This window comes from Diabrotica virgifera, chromosome 2 (assembly GCF_917563875.1).
Source record: "Diabrotica virgifera virgifera chromosome 2, PGI_DIABVI_V3a".
Taxonomy (NCBI): Eukaryota; Metazoa; Arthropoda; class Insecta; order Coleoptera; family Chrysomelidae; genus Diabrotica; species Diabrotica virgifera.
This window is the reverse complement of record NC_065444.1, coordinates 749,679-772,610: the sequence shown is the minus strand read 5'-3', so window position 1 is coordinate 772,610 and position 22,932 is coordinate 749,679. Positions and strand designations below refer to the sequence as shown.

At 34.5% G+C, this 22,932-nt stretch overlaps 2 protein-coding genes and 1 long non-coding RNA gene across 12 annotated transcripts in view; 1 reads left to right on the top strand and 2 right to left on the bottom strand.

The window, feature by feature from the left end:
• LOC114337533 (facilitated trehalose transporter Tret1-2 homolog) overlaps positions 1-11,801 on the bottom strand; it is a 21,388-nt gene extending 9,587 nt beyond the window's left edge. Inside the window, exons 1-2 of one of the 2 annotated variants that reach the window (XM_028288000.2) lie at positions 11,669-11,763; positions 7,742-7,778 (exon numbers count right to left, since the gene is read on the bottom strand). The gene's annotated coding sequence lies outside the window, so the exon portion shown is untranslated. Of the gene's footprint in view, positions 1-7,741; positions 7,779-11,668 lie in introns of both variants that reach the window. The other variant, XM_028287998.2, reaches the window with a different exon arrangement.
• Positions 11,802-22,932, top strand: part of LOC126879932 (uncharacterized) — a 23,870-nt gene continuing 12,739 nt past the window's right edge. Inside the window, exon 1 of the long non-coding RNA XR_007696334.1 lies at positions 11,802-12,139. This is a non-coding gene — a long non-coding RNA (uncharacterized LOC126879932). The remainder of the gene's footprint in view (positions 12,140-22,932) is intronic.
• LOC114337531 (facilitated trehalose transporter Tret1) overlaps positions 17,268-22,932 on the bottom strand; it is a 74,960-nt gene continuing 69,295 nt past the window's right edge. For all 9 annotated transcript variants that reach the window (XM_050643291.1, XM_050643289.1, XM_050643290.1 and 6 more), the window contains one exon: positions 17,268-19,783. In XM_050643291.1, the coding sequence (XP_050499248.1) occupies positions 18,402-19,783 (1,382 nt within the window). In that variant the 3' untranslated portion in view covers positions 17,268-18,401. The remainder of the gene's footprint in view (positions 19,784-22,932) is intronic.

Below are 22,932 nucleotides of genomic sequence, written 5' to 3'. Positions count from 1 at the left end.
TGGTCTTAGAAAGATGTCCTGTTTTTTATTGGATAAAACTATCTGATGTGTGTTAGAATGGGAGGTGAATTATTTTTTTGAGGAAGGAACCGGCTCAGAAATTGGCAAAAGAAAGAAGTCAACATCTAGCGATGAAGGTGTAGAGTCATAGACCGATTTGGTCTAGGAGACGGTTTTTGGTTTTGTGAGTTATGAGATGTAGTGATTCCCGATTCAGTATGTTTTCTTAGTTAGAAAACTATCGTTGGGTATAGTGAATACCATGAGAGTATGTTTTGTGTCTAGTTGTCTAGTGTATTAGAAAGAATAGTTTCGTTATGTTGTTTTTAAGAAGAAAATAAATAAACGCGGAATGAGTTTCTCCAACTTCATAATAAGATAAAAGAAAAAACTCATTTTTTTTAACAAAATCTTTACTATGTTCAAATGAACAGTGCCTACATCGTTCCAATGTGGAATGTTCTATAATAATCAACCATTAGCAGTTACCTTTTTGCTAATAAAACAGAAACTGGATTTCTATTCTCATACTATAAAATGTTGTGAAATAGTACTTTAATTCAAACAATTGTAAAGTGTTAAGTGAAAGTGTTGAGCAAAAACAGTTCCAGTTGAGCTAAACCAAATCCATGTAGCTCTAATCATCAATGCAGTCCAGGTCACCAGGTACTCATAATAACCCGTTTATTTTTTTCTTCGAACAATCTCGCGAAAGACTTAACTTTACCAAAATCATTTCAATTCATTTTTAATCTTTGTATTTTTTTTTTTAATAAACGACTACTATGTTATAACTTTTATTGGTATTTTCTTTTGCACACTTTATCTCTTTTCCTTCTTGTTGGAGAGAAGTACAGACGATTTTACGACCGCAATGGTAACCAACCTACATTAAATGGATCGACATTGCAAGTAACTATCTTTAATTTTGGATCATTGCAGTATTATTTTGATTTATTAATGGCGCCCAATATTATCTTTTAATTATTAATGTTATTTTAAAACCCACCCCTTAAATCTCTGAAGAATGTAGCTTACCGGAGCATACCCAAAAGTAGCGGAATAGAACATCACGCCTATGACCTACATAATTACACTGTTTTAATATATTTTTTTTATTTTATTTTTTATTTTATTTAACGCTACTTAATGTTTTACACAAATGGCGTTACGTCAAATATTTTTTTAAAAAGAAAATAATCGTCTCGTTTTGATTCAATTCGAGTCTCTTGCCATCCTCTGACATCTAATGTTTCGGAATCTATTCCTTGTCAAAGAGGCTTCACAAGAAGACTCCCATTATTCCCAATTATTTTTCACTCATTTAAATATTTTTTTGTTTATTTCATTTAACCGTCTATACTTTTGTTTTCATTTACGCTACACAAATGCCGCCCACCGTTCAGGCTACGGCTCCACGGGCGACAAATTTGCGCTAGCAGTAGCCGTAAACGAACTTAACGTTCCGCGGAACGGAATAGGAATAACCGAACTGAACCGACTACGCACATGTCCTGTAGTCGGTTCAGTTCGGCTATTCCTATTCCGTTCCGCGGAACCTTAAGTTCGTTTTACGGCTACTGCTAGCGTAAATTTGTCGCCCGTGAAGCCGTAGCCTTAGGCAGGCCACAGTGCTGGAAAGCAAAGTAAGTAGGTGGAGAGTTCAAAAGAACGGCCTCCAACAAGGAAGTGTTTTAGCACCAATGCTCTTCAATAGATACACAAATAACCAACCTACGCCGACTGAAACCAGGAACTTCTTCTATGCTGACGATCTCGCAATACGTGCTCAAGGAAATAGCTTTGAAGAAGTGGAGGGGAAACTCGAAACTGCATTAAAAACAATGACAGCGCACTACCTGCAAAATTCCGTAAGACCTAATCCGTTTAAAACCCAAGTCTGCGCCTTCCAACTTCGCGCAAAGGAAGCCAAGCGAAAACTCCAAATTGCGTGGAATGGTAATACACTAGAACACACAGACCAACCTATGTATATATCTTGGAGTAACTCTGGACCGGTCCCTCACCTACAGACAACATTGCATAAAAACGAGAGGGGAAGTAACAACTAGGAACAGCATACTCAGAAAGCTAACGGAAAGTAAATGGGGTGCATGTCCTGGCGTCTTAAGAACAACGGCACAGGCATTGTGTTTTTCAACTGCTGAATATGCGTGTCCCGTTTGGGGCAGATCGGCCCACACCAAACAAGTTGATACTGTTCTAAATGAGACATGCAGGATAGTAATGGGGTGCATGAAACCAACGCCACTGTCAAATCTATATAATGCAACGGGTTTTGCAGAGCACATAGAGAAGATTAAACAGATCGCGGACCAACGGCATGCCCTATACAAAGCTTGAACACCACGAAAGCGACTAAAATCCAGGAAAAGCTTCCTTGGAACAGTGCAGGATGAACCGCCTAAGTATTTTCCTCTTCCCCAGGTTCAATGGACCGGCCAGTCTCTAGACTTGGCGTGGCTCCCTTAATGATTTTTAAAACTTCAGGTTCCCCGAAACTTCTATACAACTCAAAATTGTAACGACTGGACAACAAACCTTAATTTTTAATCCTCCATATATTCTTCTTAGGTTTTTTTGCTCAAAACGTTTAAGCAGTTCTTGGTCCTTCTGTGTAAGTGACCATGTTGCTGCTCCATATGTTAGCACTGGTCTTATAAGTGCTAGGAATCCTACAGCTAGAAGATGGACAATAAATTAAACAATATAAAGAATTGAGGCCATAAGAGCCAGAGTGGCCTAACTGGTTTTATAAATACTTTACATAATCAAAGAAAATGATAAGAAGCTATCAATATCCGATTGTTTTAGTAACTGTATGTTGACCAATAATGATGATACCCCCTCTGTGGCTCAGTGGTAAGAGCGCCTACCTTTGGATTGAAAGGTCCGAATAGCCGTGAGTTCGAATCTCACCAGAGTCAAAAATTTTTCATTTATTATAAATTAGTAAATGAAAATATGTTTCTGTCCTTGTGGGATCGGTACTCACCGGAGGGACCGCAGACGTTCGGATACAATTAGCGTGTCTTTGCAAAGACAATGACGTCGACTTTGCAAAGTAACAAGACACTTACTCAACACACACACTACACATGACACTAGGTACCTAATTGCAAAGATTCACCGTACCTGCCATGCCAATGGCCATTAGCTGTCGAGGCATTAGCTAAATAAAAAAAATAATAATGATACTGCCATATTACTTATATTATTAAGTTCATAAATACAACGTGAGCTGCGACCATAATATATACGTTAATTGTTAACTTTAAAAAATAATTTCAACATTGTATGCTATAATTAAGATCTAATTGATAGAGAGCTCTTTACACGAGCCGTACCACTATTTTTACCGTGAATATCATATTATATATCATTAAAATATTTTAATTACTTAAAAAAAAATAACTAATTATTTCGTTAACAAAGTCATTAATACGGTTAATAAGCATAAGCAAATTATCAATATTCCTTTAGCCTTGCTTCTAAAGTCCAGTTTTATTTTTGAATGCTGAATAATACTAGTATAAAATCATTTAAAAACGACAGCAGTAAGGTGTCATTCAATAAGCTCAAGACAGATAGAACTGGAGAAAATTAGGGGAGGCCTCCCAAGAAGCAATTGGACGTAATATTACGACGTCTTAACGTTGGATTAAATGCCCCAACGTTAATACGCGACGTTGCGACGACGGTCAGAAAACCGCTATTTGTACCTAAGTGGGGAATAGAAATACGGGTTGCCTCGACGTCCCCCTCTCGACTTCTCAGCTCGAGCTATTTTATCGTCAAATTACGTTAGTTTTTAGGACTTTGGTCTTGTACAGTAATAGTATAAAATTCTCTACCACAGAAGTACGGCCGATACACTTCATTTTTACCAAATAGGTTAATAATCTTGGAGGATATTAAATCATCAGAAACTAATATGCATGACGACCTGTTGATACTTATTTAAGTAGGTTCCTACTCTATTCAGAATATAACCTAAGTGACTTGTATAATTATTTTATTATTCATCTGCCTCATTGCATAATGCGGTCGAAAATTTACAAACGCAAGGAAGTGTACTGTTAAACTAGGTATAAAAATTGCTAAAAACTGAAAGCACCTCAGAAATTTACAGGTTAAATCGAATAAAACGGTAAAAATAGAAATAACCATCGTAATTAAAAAACATATTATTATGTCTAGACCCATACAAAATTATCCTTGATTTAGATATAAACAAAATTCGTTAATTAAAATCAAATATTCATTAAAATCTAGCAAAAAAATTGCCAAACATTATGTTTCAAAAAATGGCTGAACCATGGCGATCTTTCATTAATGGTGGATTTGACTCGCGACCTAAATTGCACTACATTTTAAATGATTTGGACAAGGACACCCCCTGCCAACCTTTAGTATAACCTATTTTTACCTTGCACACCTCGAATTTACCTATTGGTATACCTAATACGTCCTAAAGTAAGCGCAAACAACCTGGTCTTGACGACAGACTTCCGACGACCGGTCGTCGTCGTGAACACGCCTTAATCTGGTAAACGATTTGAGATTGACATTTGACTTCATTTTGAGACATTGTTTTTGCTCAAAGAACAACTATATATTTTTTTAACTATATAGGTTTTTCATTCAATAAATTGTTATTGTTAAAATACTGTTTATAGAAAAACCAAGTGTAAAAAAGTAAGGTTATGTTATGCAATGTAATATCTTTCATATTATAGTCATTACTTCATATTCGTCAAGACGAGTCAAGTCAGATAGGCCCTAATCAGCAAATTTTTACGTCGTTTTGTAGTTGGAAACTAAACCAATTGTCGAAAATTTACTTTACGACGTTGGATAGTCGTCGACGTTTTTTAGTAAATTACAGGTATCTTATAAAAAAAACTTTGACGGCAGGTTAACGTATACAACTTTACTTAAGTACTACGTTGTTATTACCTACGTTGTATTGTCGTTCTCACCTTCCCGCAAGTACACGCAGCAATCTACCATATACCTACTGAGAAAACGCCCGACGTCTCCTGAACGTTGGGTTCGATACTAATAAATACTCTGTAATCCCCGACGTTGACCAGTCGTTAAATGTCTTCCAGTAAATTACATTGTAGTATAGAGGTTATACCCAACGTCAGCTTAACGTTAAACCTTAACCTAATAATTAACGTTGGTATTCTCAACGTTGGATTGCCATTGTCGTCTTCCCGAAAAATACGTCTACCATACTCGATAAAATACTAACGTCCTCTGAACGTTGGCATCTATCCTAAAAAATACGTTGTAATTCCCGACGTTGAGTAGTCGTTGATGTATGCCACTTAATTGCACTTATACTACAGATAGGTTAAGACCGACGTCAGCTTAACGTCAAACCTTATCCTAATAATTGCCGTCGTTATTCCCGATGTCGGTTGGTCATCAGATTATATTACTTATTAGCAGCAACGTTGGTCCATAGGAAAAACAGACGTTGTCCTTGGTTAAGGCTTATTGTGAACCAATTTTGTCCTTAAATTTAACGTCCCATTAGGACAAAATTGGTTGCAGGTCGTAAAATTGCTACTTGGGCTATGTTTAACTTACAACGCAGGAGGCTGGATGATGATGATGGTTGTTGTCGGTTTTTGCCACCTCCCATCATCAAATTGATTCGACTCTAGGTTAGTGCGGAAATGTAGAAAAGAACTTCACAGATTGGCGGAATATAACAATCTCACACTGGTAAGAGTTCCAAGTTACCGATGAATACACGTCAATGGAAGAGCTGTTGAACTTGCCGGAAGGGCAGAAACTACCAAATACATAGTTCAATCCAGAGCCGGCATAGGAGTGACAAAATAGGAGACATAGGAGTGACAAATAGAAGTACTGCGGAAAACAAGCAGGAATCAGCTCAGGGTCATACATAAAATATTTCCATACTAGATATGCAATAGTTAAGGGACACCTATATATTATGAAACTATTTCATGTAGAATTGAGCTCCAAGAGAACCTGAAACAGTCAACCATATCTTGCTTGGCTGGGAGGCACTAGATCTCTCTCTCTCTCTCTCTCTCTCTCTCTCTCTCTCTCTCTCTCTCTCTCTCTCTCTCTCTCTTGTCGTTTCCCCATTACTGAGGATGGTGATTTCTTCCAATATTCCTACTGCTCTAAGAGCTTCGCAGAATGAGTTTCCAGCTGAATTCTTAATTTGGTCGGACCATCTAGTTGGTGATCGCAAAATACTAAGGAAGATATTTGGACCAACCCAATGCATCGATGATTCGTGGAGAATTAAAATGAACCATGAGTTGGATGAACTAATGCAGAGCGCAGATATTGTTAGATTTGTAAAATCTTACTTCTCCTTCTTTTAGCCCATTTCTATCCAACTTTGGACATAGGCCTTCCCCAAATCTTTCCATTTCCGTCTGTCCTTGGCTGCGTTTTTTCAGTTAGTTCCTGCAGGTTTTACAATGTCGTCCTTCCATCGCATCTGAGGTCTTCCTCTTCCTCTTCTTCCTGTCCACGGTCTCCAGTTTTGTATTTCAGCATTCCATCTTTTATCTTCTTGTCTCGCATTGTGGCCCGCAAATCTCCATTTTAACCCTGTTATATGTTTAGTTACATTTTTCACTTTTGTTTTCTCTCTTATCCATTTGTTTGATTTTCTGTCTTGTAGTTTTATTCCCAACATGGATCTTTCCATTTTTCTCTGAGTTATTTCAATTTTGTTTATGTTGGCCTTTGTTAATGTCCATGTTTCTGAGCCATACGTTAGAACAGGATGCACTGGTCAAATACACGGGTTTTTAGGTACTGTTGTATCTTTGTGCTTTTTAATATCCATCTTAACTTTCCAAATGCTGCCCACGCCAATCGGATTCTTCTCTGTACAGAGAATTTGTAAAATTACAAAGACTAAAATAGCTTGATCGCTTAAAAAGAATGCCAGACAATCGAGCTGTGAAAATAATCCAGAGATGGAAGCCCTAAGAAAACAGAACAAGAGGAAGGCCCCGTAACAGATGGATAGAGGACGCAGAGAGGGATCTTAAAACCATGAACATCAGGCATGGAAGAACATTGTTAAGAAGGCCAAGACTCACAAAGGGTTGTAGCACCATTAGAAGAAGAAGATCTAGTTGGTGATCGTCCTCTTGATCTTCTCTCCGTAACGTTTCCAGAAACAATTAATCTTTCCAAACTATCGTCACCTCTGCGAACCACGTGACCGAAGAACTGCAGGATTCGTTGCAGACATGTTGTGGACAGCCTTTTTTTGCACTAGATAGCAGATAGCAAATACGGAGACAACCAAGTGACTGCAAAAATATATGGTATCCATCCATTATCTGTATATGCTGGTACATGGTTCTTCTAGACCTGAAATGGGTATCATGAAAAGAAGAAAGCTGTACAATAAGCTAATAGACTGCAGTACCACCGGTTCATAACAGTCGGATTTCATGAAAACAAAATACTGAAATTGTAGATATTTGTAGATATGTGTATTGTAAGTAGTAGAAATGGATTATCTAAGGAGAGCATGTGGTATATCTAAAAAAGATCACATCAGGAATGAAGATATTAGAAGGAATACACATACTGTATATTCTAGTGTATGTAGATAGAATTGAAACTAGACAACTAGCGTGGTATGGTCACGTGAAACGGATGAATGAAGATAGATGGCCAAAGAAAGCTTTAAATTACATACCACACCGAAGAAGAAGAAGGGGAAGACCTTCAGTTGCCTGGAAAAAATGGGAGAGAATTAAAAAAGTAGTAGATACGTGGAAACAGAAAACTTATAGAGAACAACAACAAGCAGACAAAACACTCATACAGACTTCAATACTTAAAATCGTCGTATCCTGTATAAATTTAAGCGTAGGTATATTCTACATTTATTCTATTATTTACCGTTACAATTGGATAAAATCCCAACCATAATAAATTTTATATGGCCACAATTCAACGCTAAATAGGATAATCCTTTAGTTAAAACTTTATTGTTTGGTATGCTTGATAATATTAAGAACAGAGGTTGTCAAAATGTGATCCAGATCACACTATACATATTAGATCCCACTTACTATATATAGCCTAATATCGTACAGGTTAAAATAAATTGTATATCAAAGTTTAGGTGGGTACAAAAGATATTTTCAAGAAAGTATCCAAATCATACAAGGGGATCATTGTTTAAATAATTAAAAAGGGGTAATTTTTGCAAAAAAAATACTTTTTTAACTGCTGAGGTAATTCACTTATCAATGAAGGTCTATGGGATTTTTTCTACAAAGCTGAAGGGTAAATATTTTACATAAGACTTACTAAATTAAATTTGACCCCCTATTTATTTAAATAATTGTATATAAAACTTAAAAAACAAATTCGCAAATAATTATTTTTAGCGTTTTAAATAAGCACTATAAAATATTTTATTTTACAGACTAAGTTGCGCTATGTTTCCAGTATTAAGCAAAAAAAAAATTAGTCAAAAAATATTTAATATTTTTTGAGATATTGAAGTTGTTTATTAAATGTTACTATATTTTCAATTGCAAAAACGCGGTTGTTGCCAAAGAAATATTCACCTGCTTAAGATCTCATTATTTTTATTTTTATGTATATTGTCGATAATTGTATGGATACATTAAAATTTCAATTAAACTCCCCCCTAAAATGGCATTTGAAAATCATACAAATTTGTTTATAATTTGTTTTTTTAATAACGTCGCGGGGATTAAGTATTTTAAAATGCCGTTTCGATAATTGGGTTCCTGGGAATTTTTTACTAATTAACACAATTTTTTTGTCGTTTTTTCTTCTTCTTTTTTTCCTTGGAGTTATATTACTACGGGCCCTTTTAGGGTTAAATTTTATTAAGAATGTCCAGTCTATGAGATCTAGATTGTAGACCTAAAAATATTAAGATTTAACTAAAATCTCTTAAATAAAATATGGCTACTTACTGAGTTACGGGGTGTTTTATTTAAAAATTTAAAGATTATTGTTACCAAGTACTTTAAAACTATTTAACGTATCCTTATCATACTTGACATAAAGTGTGGCTATTATACACCCCACTAAATTGTGATTAATAAACGTTTCTAGCTAGTACAGAGGCGTACGACAGGGGATAGTGAATGATTGACCCTTCCCAAATTCTACGCCACTGAGTGAATTACTATTTTAACGAAATTTTTCGATTCTCCAATACTTTGTATGTAAATAACTTTATTGGTATCGATAAAGTCATCAGTTTGAGAGATATTGGAAGTTTAAAATGAATGAATGAATGAATCAAAATAACTATGCCGTTTCATTTTTAACGTCCAATATCTCGAAAACTAATGACTTAATCGTTACCAGTAAAGAGTATATTATTTACATATAAAGTATTGGAGAATCGAAAAATTTTGCTAAAATAGTAATTCCCTCAGTGGCGTAGAATTTGGAAAGGGTCAACCATTAACTATCCCCTGTCGTACGCCTCTGGTAGTAGCTAGAAACTTTTATTTGTCACAATTTAGTAGACTGTATAGTACCCACACTTTCTGACAAGTATGATAAGGATGCGTCAAATAGTTTGAAAGTACTTGGTAAAAATAATTTTTAATTTTTAAATTAAACACCCTGTAACTCAGTAACCAGCCACATTTTATTTAAGTGATTTTAGACCAATCTTAATATTTTTAGGGCTAGAATCTATAACTTAGAGATTCGACATTCTTAATGAAACTTAACCCTACAAGGGCCCGTAGTAATATAGGTAACTCCAAGAAAAAAAAAGAAGAGGAAAAAAAGACAAAAAATTTGTTAATTAGTGAAAAATTCCCAGAAATCCAATTATCGAAACGGCATTTCAAAATATTTAATCCCCGCGACGTTATTAAAAAAACAAATTATAAACAAATTTGAATAATTTTCAAATGTCATTTTAGGGGGAAAAACATTTATCGAAAACATACATAAAAATAAAACTAATAAGATTTAATACAGGTGAATATTTCTTTGCCAACAACCGCGTTTTTGCAATTGAAAATAGGGTAACATTTAATAAATAAATTCAATATCTCAAAAAATATTAAATATTTTTGGACTAATTTTTTTTTATTATTACTAATAACATAGTGCAACTTCTCCTGTAAAATAAGATATTCTATTGTGCTTATTTAAAACGCTAAAAATAATTTTTTGCAAATTTGTTTTTAAAGTTTCATGTATAATTATTTAAATAAATAGGGGGTCAAATTTAATTTAGTAAGTTATATGTGGAAGACTAACCCTTCAACTTTGCAGAAAATAATCCTATAGACCTTTATTAGTAATTGAATGACCTCAGCAGTTAAAAAAGTAATTTTTTTGCAAAAATGACCCCTTTTTAATTATTTAAAGAATGATCCCCTTGTGTGATTTGGATACTTTCTTGAAAATATCTTTTGTACCCACCTAAACTTTGATATAAAATTTGTTTCAACCTGTACGAATTTACATTTTGTTTTACATGTAGTGAAATTTTATTTTACTAGACTAATATTTAACTATGATTAATGCTGCAAGTTTGTTTATAGATTTTTTAATATATTTTTAATTTTATATATTTTATATATTTAAGAAAGCAACGGAGAATCTGAACTTAGAACAGGAGACAACTTCAACAGGAGACATCGGAACTTAGAACTTCAATGATAATGTATATCTGAGAATAAACATAACGAGTATAGGGTGAACTGAAGAAAATATTAAAGAAAGGATAGTAAAGAGAAAACATGTGATAGGAGCCCTAAATTCGGTACCGTGGCTAAAAAATATAATAACAGAAAATAAAAAACCAATTTACAACACAATATTAAACCAGTATTAACATAATATGTTTCCAGATTTCATTTCAGCCAGATTTGAGCTCCGTATTATGGAATTAACCAAGAAGTACACAACGCTAAATTAATAGCCATTTACATGTTTTTTTTAACAGGGTCAGCAAGGAGATCTAGACTTGAACACATAAGAAATGACGACATTAGGCAATAAATGGGAATAGAAAGAACAATCATAGATGACATAAAAAGATAACAGCTAGTAAGTATGGTACAGGCACGTAAGACAAATGAAGGAAAGGACCCCACAGAAAAACGAAAACGAGCAAGAGCAGCAACCACATGGATGAAGGGCATCTCCAAGGCGATGCCGGAAAGAAATTTAAGATATGAACACTGCCACAATAGAAAAGAGTGACGATTAGGAACGGAAAGGCGTATAACGTTAAAGCCAGGAAGGACATAGCCAGACAAGCAAAGACCCATCCAGGGTTATGATCAAAAGAAGAAGAAGAGTACCTAGAGAATATGGAGAACAAAAATTGTATCTGTCAAAAATGGCACTACAAAAAATGAGGACTTTTAAAGTACTACAAAAGAGAAAAATTAACCACGGAAGTCTGAACATTTTTAACTATTCTGAGGAGCCCAAATAACATTAAAATTATTGTGGAATCTACTCATGGCAATGAGGCACCAATACTTTGAAACTAATATGCTCAGAGAACACAGGCAACAATATCAAATTAAAGCCCCTCAAGATGACATAAACATAAAAAAGGGCAAAGGAAATGGAAAATAGTGGAAAATTTACTTACTTTTTTGTGTGAAGTTGGTTGATTTGGAACCTTTAAATTGACTTACTTGCAGCTAATAATATTGTCCTATCACTAATGCTAGTAAGTATGGAATAGCTTTCTGAAGTAAATTGATCTATTAAGATAAATTAGATAAATAAGAAGTGGACATGATAATATTAATACAAATTCTTGTACCTCATTGTTTTCAAATTTTCACTATCAATTTTTATTGATAAAATTTTTGATTTGCGTTAGAAAAAATTCAAGTGGAAATCTGTACCAAAATCGTCATTGGTTTAACTTTATTACAGTGAAGTTTTTAAGGAGGAAGAGCAATTTACAGAAAGAAGAAAAATTTCATCCTGATGTTTGACCATTGTAGTTCCTTAGCTTGGTAAAAGTAAAAGTTTGTCGGGAAGTGAACTGTTTGGTTACAGATAGGAAAAAATAAACAAAATTCATCTTTTGTTTATGCTCACTAGAATAAAGGTAAGGATTTTTCTAAGTGGTGTTCAAGTACAGTAAGAAGGCATATTGGTGGTAGTGGCCTTATGCAGAATAAGTCTGCTGTCCATAATATGATATGATACTTGATTCGGATTATGATACATGCCTTCTTTGGTGGTATCTACTTTTTCTTTGTATTTATTTATGTTTTTCTTCTTCCTATTATATTAAATATAAATTAAATTTTGTTGTATATCTGTCGATCTGTTAATTTCGACGTTGAAAGTTGAAGTATTTCTTGAGAGGTAGACTGCCCAGCTATCTCTCCATCTTTTTGGTGGACGCTTGCCAGCTGGTTTTCCTTCTAGCGCAATTCTTGGTAGTCTGTGCTCACCCATTCTTTTTACATGACTGAACCATTCTCTTCGTCTTTGTCTACCTCATCTTGCACGCCACATTATTCCCTGATGATACTGTTTCGCATTCTATCCCTTCTTGTCTTCCCTGCAATTGCTCTTAGTGTCTTCATCTCGGCTGTTCGTACATGTTTTTTTTATTGGTATCTTCCATTGATTCAATACCATAGGTCACAACAAGTCTGATACAAGTTGTATAAATTCTAACTTTGCTGCCCATTCTCATATATGGGTTAATCCAGACCACGTCTTTGAAACATACGGACATGACTGCGGCCTTGTTTATTTGTCCTCTTAAGTCTCTGGCTGGGCCATGATAACTTGATAAATCTACATCTAGATACTTGAACTGGTTTAGCTGTTCTATGGATTTCCCTTCTACCATGAGCTTGCATCTAATAGGATCTTTCCGCATAGCGGATCATGCATCTAATAATAATGCAATAATATTCCCTGGTTCTTCATCATTGCTGATGGATATAGTGAAAAGAATTTTGAACAAAAATCAAAATCGTAGAAACAAATTCTTAAAAAATAGGTTTAAAACTGAGCAGAACAAAAACAGAGTATCTGGAATACATAGGACAGAGTTAGTAGATATCTTAAAGATAAAGTTTGTTGATAAAGTACTTCAAATCTTAATATCTTGCTTCAACTAACATGAAAACATTGGGTGGTGCAATGGTTGTGAAAATTAATATTTAGATAGCTAAAGACCGGTACTACAGAGTAATGGTGAAATAGATGATGGGAGGATGGATGAAATTGAAGGAAGTGAGTGATGTGTTGTGCGAAAGAAAGATTTCAATGGAACCGAAAAAATCTGAAAGGAAAATTCTATATAATGACCTTATTAGGTTAATGATGTGGTTAGGTACCATATTTTCCATTATATATCAGAAGGAATACCATTCTACTGAATCTAAACCCTGTGTATCAGTGGCGTAACCAGGATTTTCTTTTGGGGGGGGCCTCTCAGTTACTTTAGAAATATACCTATACCCATCTATAAATATAAATATGAAGGTTATACTATTTTCATAGATTATTATCCAAATTCAATCAAACGCAAACCTGAACCATACTTAATAGCGAAAAATATGTGAAAGTAATATCGTATAATAATAAATTTACGTATGAGGGTATTTAAATTTATATGAACTAAATTTGTAGGCCATGAAAAATTAAAAGAATAGTGAACATTAGCTTTTAATTAAATAACGTATAAAAGAAGAGTATAATACTTATTGCTTACTGTTTACTTTTATCACGAAAGACTTAATCTTCTGGTTGTTGAACTCGTTGATGACATCCTCTATATTTACTGGTATATCTCGGTGGACGGTTAGTAGTGTTAACATTGTTAATCTTTCTTCCCCAGTAGAATTCCGGAGGTAGTTTTTCAGCCTCTTCAACGTTGAAAATGATCGTTCTACTGAACTTGTTGTAACTGGGATTACGGCGAGAATGGTTAATAAAATTTTAATATTAGGAAACATGTCCCAGTCCATGTTTCTAAGGGTATCTAGCGCACTTTTGGGTAACTTATCTGCTGCAAATGTCTGCCAGTGAGTTTTCCATAGATTGTACTCCGCTTCCAGAATGAAATTGTTTGAACTCCGCAGATCATCTTTGTAAAACTCTAATGCAGGTCTTAGGTCCTCATATTGTTTTTTGACAGAGTTAGCGGGCACAAAATTATCAAGCCCTCTTAATATATCCTTGTGACTTAAAAATCTGTCTTTTAGGGATGTCATTATTTCATCTATGTAAGGAATGTATACCGTACGACGATAAAACTCTTTGGAGTTCGTGATTCGATATTTGACCGAAATCTTTGTGTTCCAACTATCCTCGGAACCATCACAGGAACTTCTAATTTGTTTGCTAATTATTGAGCCATGTTGAAAACTTTTGAAAACTCGTCATCTGTCCTCATGTTAGAAAAAGTTTTTTCCGTCAAGCTGATTTTTTCTAACGCTGCACCTAACTCAAGAGTTTCCTTTTGTAAATATTTGGATGTAGTTAATGTTACAGATAACATTTTTGACATTATAGTCAACGTTATTATAAATTCGAATTTACATAAGCTTGTATGTAGACTAGCAGCTTCGATAGCTGCATCATTTTTATGGTTTTCGATGACAACCTCCAGTGCAGAAATAATGCATTCAAAGCATTCAGCTAAAACAATAACTGCGTCATGCCTTTCCACCCATCTAGTTTCGCAATATCTATGGAGACCACTATTGGCTTTCCCTCTTTCTTCTAACACATCTCTTAGAATCTTAGCTCGCTTTGCTGAAGCTCGAAAAAAAGTGCTAATTTGAGATATTTTGGCGAAACAATTTCGGATGCATGGTGTTTTTGCAGCATCGCTTAAACACAAGTTTAGGCAATGTGATGAACAATGTGTATACACTGCTTTAGGAAAATCTCGTCTTATGATCGACTGAACACCGTTGAATGCCCCTCGCATCGCTGATGCTCCATCATAACCTTGACCACGAACATTTTCCATTCGAAGTCCTAGCCGTATGATTTGTGATTGTAATGCAAAAGCAAGACCAGCTCCGGTTACGTCATCTACTGGAACAAATGTAATGAAGTCTTCTCTCAGATCAATGCACTCAAAATCAACGTAACGAACACAAAGTGAGAATTGTTCTACACGACTTATGTCAGTTGTTTCATCACCTAGCACTGTAAAGAAGGTACATTTTTTTACTCTCGTCAAGATGGCGCTTTCTATCTGTTTCCCCATAAGAGTTATTAACTCATTTTGCACTTTGGGACTGAAATATGATGCACTTCCTGGAGCATGCTGTATGTGTTCAGCTAATATATTGTCACCATGATTAGCTCGGTAGCGTAACAAAGCTCTAAAATTCCCATCATTTATATTAGGTTCTTCAAGTGACAGACGACCTGAATCGCGATGGCCTCGCAATGGTATCTCTTGTCGCCCACACAATACTATGGTTTCGATAATTGATCTTAAAATGTTTCGGTTTCTTTCTATTTCAGTTTTATTTTTTTTTCTGCAATTGTTGAATTACATTTTGCTGTTGTCCATCAAAAACTTTAAAAAATTCATCCTTTGCTATGCTTGAGTGTTGATGGTATTTTGTCCTAGAATGCTTCTGAAAAACTTCAATGGCGTCTTTCCATTTACGGAAAGCTTTTTTTACTAAGTTTTCCGGAGACTCATGATATCCACTACTAACTGCTGATGGACAAAATACTACACATAATTTACAAAATGCACCTTTCAGCTTATCAGAGTAGGCCAACCAAGGAAATCTCTGCAGCCATTTAACTTGGAAAGTGCGTTTCTTTGACCCAATAATTTCAACACAGAACTTGTGGGAAGGCAAAGGTTCCCATACTCTTCGTAATAAAGTTATCTTATCTGCATCACTTATGTTTGATACTCCAACAAAATGCCCAATATCATTTTTTTGCAAATACCAATCCTTCAACTTCGACTTGAGTCTTTAAACATCCTTGGAAACTGGAACAGCTGGTGGTAGTGGCCTGAGAAGTAGATGGATTGGAAAAATCATTTGAACATGTTGCAACCTGAAATCAAACAAGAAACAAGTATAAAAAAATTGGAAAACTATCAACAGGCCACAAAAGTATAAAAATTTGAATCCAAAATAATTATTATTATTTGAGTATCTACTTACGTTTATCGATCTAGATTCCCCCTCACTCTCAATATCCAGACGAGGTTTCTTTATAATAAATTTGTCCATTTAAAAAAAAATAAAAACTGAGCAAATTGTAAATAGTTTATAACTTTTAGAAATAAAACGTTACTACAATGTCTTTGTGGACTCGTGTCGCGTCAAGAATACTGAATGAAATTTCTTATCTTTTCAACTAACGAGAAGCACATGTGGAAATACTACAATATCGCTAGAAAACTAAATCCGCAGTCCGCACCACTGAAATACTGAAAACAGGACGTCCCGTCGGAGCAACGGTTATTAAGCGAATGAATCTGTGGCTGTGGCTGTGGCTAGAAAATAAATCTAGATAGGGCGCTCCTGTTCGGCTCAAGGTCGCTGACCGTCGGCTAGATGAGATGCGTTAGAGAGTTACCTGAGACAAACCCAAGATTTTAAAATAACTGTAATTTTATGATCTTGTTGCGGTGGGCAGTTGGCTTCTAAGAAGATTAACTATATCTGAGAAAGAGAATGTTTTTTTTTCGTTTCTGTATTTTATATCGTGGTGAAAAATAGAATTGGTAATTTCGATGAAGCGCTTGGGGGGGGCCCGGCCCCTCTGGGCCCCATCCCTGGATACGCCGCTGCTGTGTATAATCTACGAAAGATAGTATAGCATTGGTCTATTGTGTTTCCTTGCCTTTTTTATTATGTCTATCTGGTGTTCAATATCTGCTTTCGCGTTCATTTTCCTGGTACGAATCCGCATTCTTCTTCGGCCATCTCTGGAAGTAGAAAGTTCTTTAGCTGTTGATTGATTATATGTTGTACAGTAGTGTCATGGCAAAATTAGCAGTGCCGGAACGCACTGCTAATTTTTGTTTACAAAACCTAAATTCTCTATTTATTTTCTTTCTTTTCTTAACCAGTGCCGGAACGGCGTTCCCACGCGTTCCCGCACCATGACACCACTGATGTTGTAGAATTTTGCTTGCATGAGGAGTAAGGTCAATGGTTCTGTAATTGCAGCATACTGGTAGTTATGGTTATATCAAAGGGATATAATAAACACAAAAATCACTTTTTTATCTTTAATCTTTATAAATAAAATAATAAATTAAGCAATGAATAATATCAAACATGGCATACATAAACATATTTAAAATACAATAAAATATATGTGGAACTATATACAGTGTGGGTATTTAGGTTGGAAACTTTAAAGTATTCAGTTGACATAAGCTTCAAACGTGACGCTGAAACGCGTCAAATTTTAAAATATAAATTTACTTTTATTTTCAATAATGTTTGCAGTGATAACGTCATTCAATTGTTTTTTCTTATTCTCCAAACTTACTAGTTACTGATATGCAGAAAGTTATAGTTTAAAAATAAGATATTTAGGAATTAATTATGACTAATTAACAAAAAAATCAACTAACTATATATGAGCAAAATTGGTGAATCGGCGAATGAGCTTTGAAGGACCCGTAGTCATACAACTCCAAAAAAAAAAACTAGGTATATTAATTATTATAAATATTAAAAATAAATTTAGAACATTTATAATTTAAATGTTATGTTTATATGGGATTAGCTACAGTTTGGTTATAATGACAATTACATATTTGCCCTAAAAGGTACTTGAAGTTTTGATTTGCAGTCCGGAAATTGTTATCAAAAAATTAAGAGAAATTTGTTGAACATGTGTATATGACCAAAGAATACAGCACCCAACATGGTTATGTTCAACATACCCTTAATGCGGGAAAAGCATGGCGGCTGCGCATGCGCTCGTCAGATGATGAAATGGGCTATTAATAAAAATATTGGATGGCATCATCATATCATTATTACGTCATTATTATAATGATTATTGAAAATAAATGTCTAACATAACCTAACCTAATGTAGATATTTTAAAATTTCCAACCAAAACGCTCACATTGTATAAATGATAATACTGTCTTTAAGAGGTCGTAAAATCATAAAATATTTACAGTCCAAATTATGTAGTCCTCTTTAAGAAAATACCATCAACTGTACACTTACAGCCTAAGATTTTTGTTAAAAAATAGACAAATACTATTTGTTATATTATTCTACAGTTTGTTTGGGAAAAATAATATACGAGATAACAAAAATGTTGAAGAAAGTCAGTAATTAAAATTTTTCTAGTACAAAATTCAGGTACAAATATTAAAACCTAACCTAGTTTTTATCGAATGTAGGATTATCAATACCCTCTTTTTCGTTTGAAACTGGGGCCGTCTTATCACCGCTAAGAAGAGCCTGGACTTCAGCAACAGACTTGCCTTTGGTCTCTGGTACGCAGAACAACACGAAAGCTGCTCCACCAATACATATACCAGAGAAAATATAAAACGTCACATCCCCTCCTATACTTGTCTTTAGATTTACATAAAATTTGGTCACTATGAACGCCAAAAACCAATTGAAGGTAGCTGCAGCTGAAACCATCGTAGACTTAACCTCTTCAGGCATTAATTCGGCAGAGATCATCCATGGAATCGGTCCAAAACCAACTGAAAACATTACAATGTAAATACCTAAACAGATAATCGGTAAGAATCCAATGGCTTTAAGCTGATCGTCATCTAAGACACTTCTCTCTTTAAATGTAAAGAACAGCCCCAGAACAAACTCAGAAAGTCCCATAAACGCAATAGAAATCAATAATAAAATCTTTCGTCCAAACTTATCGACAATCAAAGATGATCCAAATGTTGCTGACGTTTGAAGAATTCCTACAATTATGGTTCCTACGGCAGGATCCAAACTTGAACCAGAAGCTTCAAATATCTTTCCAGTGTAAAAAATAACAGCGTTGATACCGCTCATTTGCTGGAAAAACATAAGGCTAAACGTAATCAAGCAAGCCTTAATGGCAGCTTTAGTTTTTAGAACTGTCATGAAAGATTTTTCTGATGAGCCCTGTTCAAAGCTCAGTTGTATTTCTTTTAGTTCCGCATCGCAATCGTATGCGTTTCCACGTAATCGTTGCAACGCCTTTTTGGCTTCCTCTGGTCGATTTTTCTTCATTAAATAGATAGGTGTTTCAGGTTGAAAGAAGAAGACTACTGCAAAAACGATTGGTATCACGGCAGAGAGTATAGCAAGGTCCTTTGGATGCATCCAAGCTCCACCAACATAAACTATGAGAATTCCAACTGTCAAGAGTAACTGGAAATAGCTTCCTAGGGCTCCTCTTATACTGGCTTGTGCAATTTCCGCAGTGTATATGGGAGCAGCTACACAGAAAGATCCTCCTGCTAAACCTGTCAAAAATCTTCCGACGTAAATTACACTGACACTGGAAGAAAATATCACTAAAAGCCAGCCAACTGTAAATGGTATGAGTGTTAGAAGACATCCCCATTTTCTTCCGATTAAATCGCAAATGTAGCCGATTGGAAAACACATCAGCAAAGCTCCTAGAGTCACAAAGGAACCAATCCATCCTAATTGGTCATCGCTTATGACAAGGTCATTTAATCCTCCCTTCTGTAGGTCTTTCGAAATGTTTGATGTCCAGCCCAATACAGCACCAGCTGCTACAGCTCCCAGACATACTGAAATGAAGAAAATAAAAATGTTAGAAAAAGTTGTTAAAAGAGAATAAATACATATTTATTTTGGACATTTGTGGTCAAGACTTTGATCTGTGCACTAAGTATGCTTGAGTTTTCAATTAGGAGGTGCGTCATTACAAAAAATTAGTAATATTCATAACGAGCAACCCAAATTGTTATGCTGATGTTATGGGAATATTTTGCTTGGGAATCCACCAATCCAGGGTTTCAAGAGCTTTAAGAAGGTATAGAAAAAGTGGAAGATACACAAGAAGACCAGTTCCAGCACTTCCCAGGTGCACCGGTGCACGGAACTCGCAGATGAACGTTACAATATACATCTGCAGACTTTGAGTACACGCCATGTTACGCCGAGCCAACTGCGAAATTATTTTTCCACAGTCCGGGGCCCGTAATGTTCGGTTCGTAAAGTGCCAATTCGGTTAGAAACATATTATAGGAATTTGGAATCAGAAGCAGAATGCCTGCTACTGCTCCACTGTTAACGAGTACACACCATATAGTACGTTTAAATTTTGCACCAGAACATATCGATTGGGATATTAACGACTGGACTAATATTCTTTTTAATGATGAGTCAAGAATTGCACTTTGTGGATCCGACAGACACTTTGCACTGTGCCATCTTCAATTGGCAGATCTGGTCCTTCGTATCTTAGGAGGTCGATCGGTATTCTGTCTTCTCTTATCTCAAACCAGATGATGACATAAAAAAATTGCTAATCATAAATATATACAAAAAATAAACAAAGAATAGAAACGAGTGAACACTCTTAAGAGAGGCTTATATTTTGACAACGAATAGAATAGATGATTATGGTGATTAGTAGTAGTATTTGTTGGCAAATAAGAATAGAAGCGACAGAATATTTCTTCTGGCAATATAGGATTTCGAAGAACCCAGAATAATACACAAGGACTATGGTTATGTACAAAAAGATTAGTTCTTTTAGGTCTAATAAAACACTGATGATGATTTTTTAATAAAATCGAAAACGTTCTGTGATGTAGCCCTTAAAGGGATTTTAATAAAATTTTATACCTTTTACAAAGGATTACAACTACGGGGCAAATGTTTTTCTTTTCCTTGTGGATTTTTTAAAGAGATTAGTGTTTATCATAAGAACACAATAAATAATATAAACGATGTTATACAGTCCCTAGTCAGTAATATTGTCTATTATTGTGGCGACTTATAGTATCTTAAGAGATTAAAGTATATATTACTAATAAACATGTTTATATAATAAACTTTTCGCACAAAATTACAACTTTTTTAAGAGAACTTTTTATACAGTCGGAAAAATGAAAGAATACCCATGAACGATCACATCAATCACTTATTTTGTATTTGCTGCCTTTTTCTAAAAATGTTAAACGTTTGTTATAGAAAAAGACAGCAAATACAAAATAAGAGATTCATGTGATCGTTCATGGGTATTTTTTCATTTTTTCGACTGTATATAGGTACGTTTATCAAAATTAAATGTTTTTGGACACACGAGTCACAGAGAAAATTCTCAATAAGTCTGAGTGCAGAATCCTTGTTAACTATGCGTTGCCTGAGCTTTTTACAAATTTATACAGACTCAGGCCGATAAATGGCGGACATGGGAGAACCTATAATAAACATTCATCACTTGTCCGCTTATCTAGATAAAAATTCCCAACAGAATTTTGCATCGTTAGTACTCAAATATGAGTAAAATGAAATAAGGAAAGACAGCTTCAGATTAAAGTCGATTCGGGTCCACCACCATCGGGTTTCTGCTTTTTTTAGTACTTATTTCTACTTTTTTTCTTGTATAAATAATAACATAAACTTAAAAATTGCTGATCAATCTTTATTAAAATGTGATAGCTATCATCCAGCATTGTCCTTTAACATTATTGGAAATATTATTTTAGACTCTCTTAGACTATTTCTATTTTGACTTTAAACATGCTAAGTATATCCTTATTAACGAATATTTAGGTTCAGTCGACTGGGATAGGATTATTGATGAGACAGATGTAAATAATAGCGTTGATAAATTTTCTGAACTGTTAGAAAAAAACTAGATGCAAAAACTCTAAATTTCCGAAATGGTACACTCCTCATTTAAAACATATACATATTATTTCAAAAGAAGATTGCTCATGCAAAATACAAAATGACAGGATCTAAGAAGGATTATGATCTTTTTTCTAATTTGCGTCAAGAATTTAGGGATTGTTACAAAACATGTCATCAGATTCACCTAAATAATTTACAAACTGCTATGTATGATAAAAAAGAATGTGTGTGTACTTTGTACGCACGTAAGAAGTTATACTTCTGTTATAATATAATCTAACTTCATATTATGATTTCAACATATCTAACAGTTTTTTGTATTGTATTTAAATATTAAACTAATTTTAGAAAGAACTAAAAGAATACCAAGAAAAAAGAATATGACTTTGTCCGGATTTGAACGGGGGACCTCTCGATCCGTAGGCGAATGCTCTACCGATGAGCTACCACCGTTCTGACGATCATTTCTCGGACATACATAATTACAATCACGGTGACAGATAGATTAATTGAAAATAAACATTTTCAATAATACTTATTACGAGGAACACAAATCCACAGACACAAAAATTATAATAAATATATTTACTGCGGTAATATATATTTATTGGCGCTACATAACTTAAAAGACGTAGCGACTAATACCATACTGTCGGTGTGCGCTTGCGCCCAGAAAAATAAAAATTCACCCTCGTGCCTAAAGAAGTTTAACTTCAAAAAAGATTTTTGGAATTATGTAAATAATAAAAGAAACTGTTTTGATTTGCCAAACACAATGAAATATGAGAATATAACTTCTGATAATACCCAAAATGTAGCAAATTTGTTTTGTAAGCTTTTTAATTCAACCTATGATTATCTAGCTGTAAACTCTGATAATAGTCTTTGTGTTGAAATTTGTAATATTACTGTATTAGATGTACATATTTGAATTATTTATATCTAAGATTGATCTAAAAGCAAGTTCTGGACCTGATAATATATCCCCTCTGTTCATATTTAATTGTAGATTTATTCTGAGTTATATTTTACAAAAAATATTTAGTTTGTCATTGTGCTCAGGTGTCTCTCC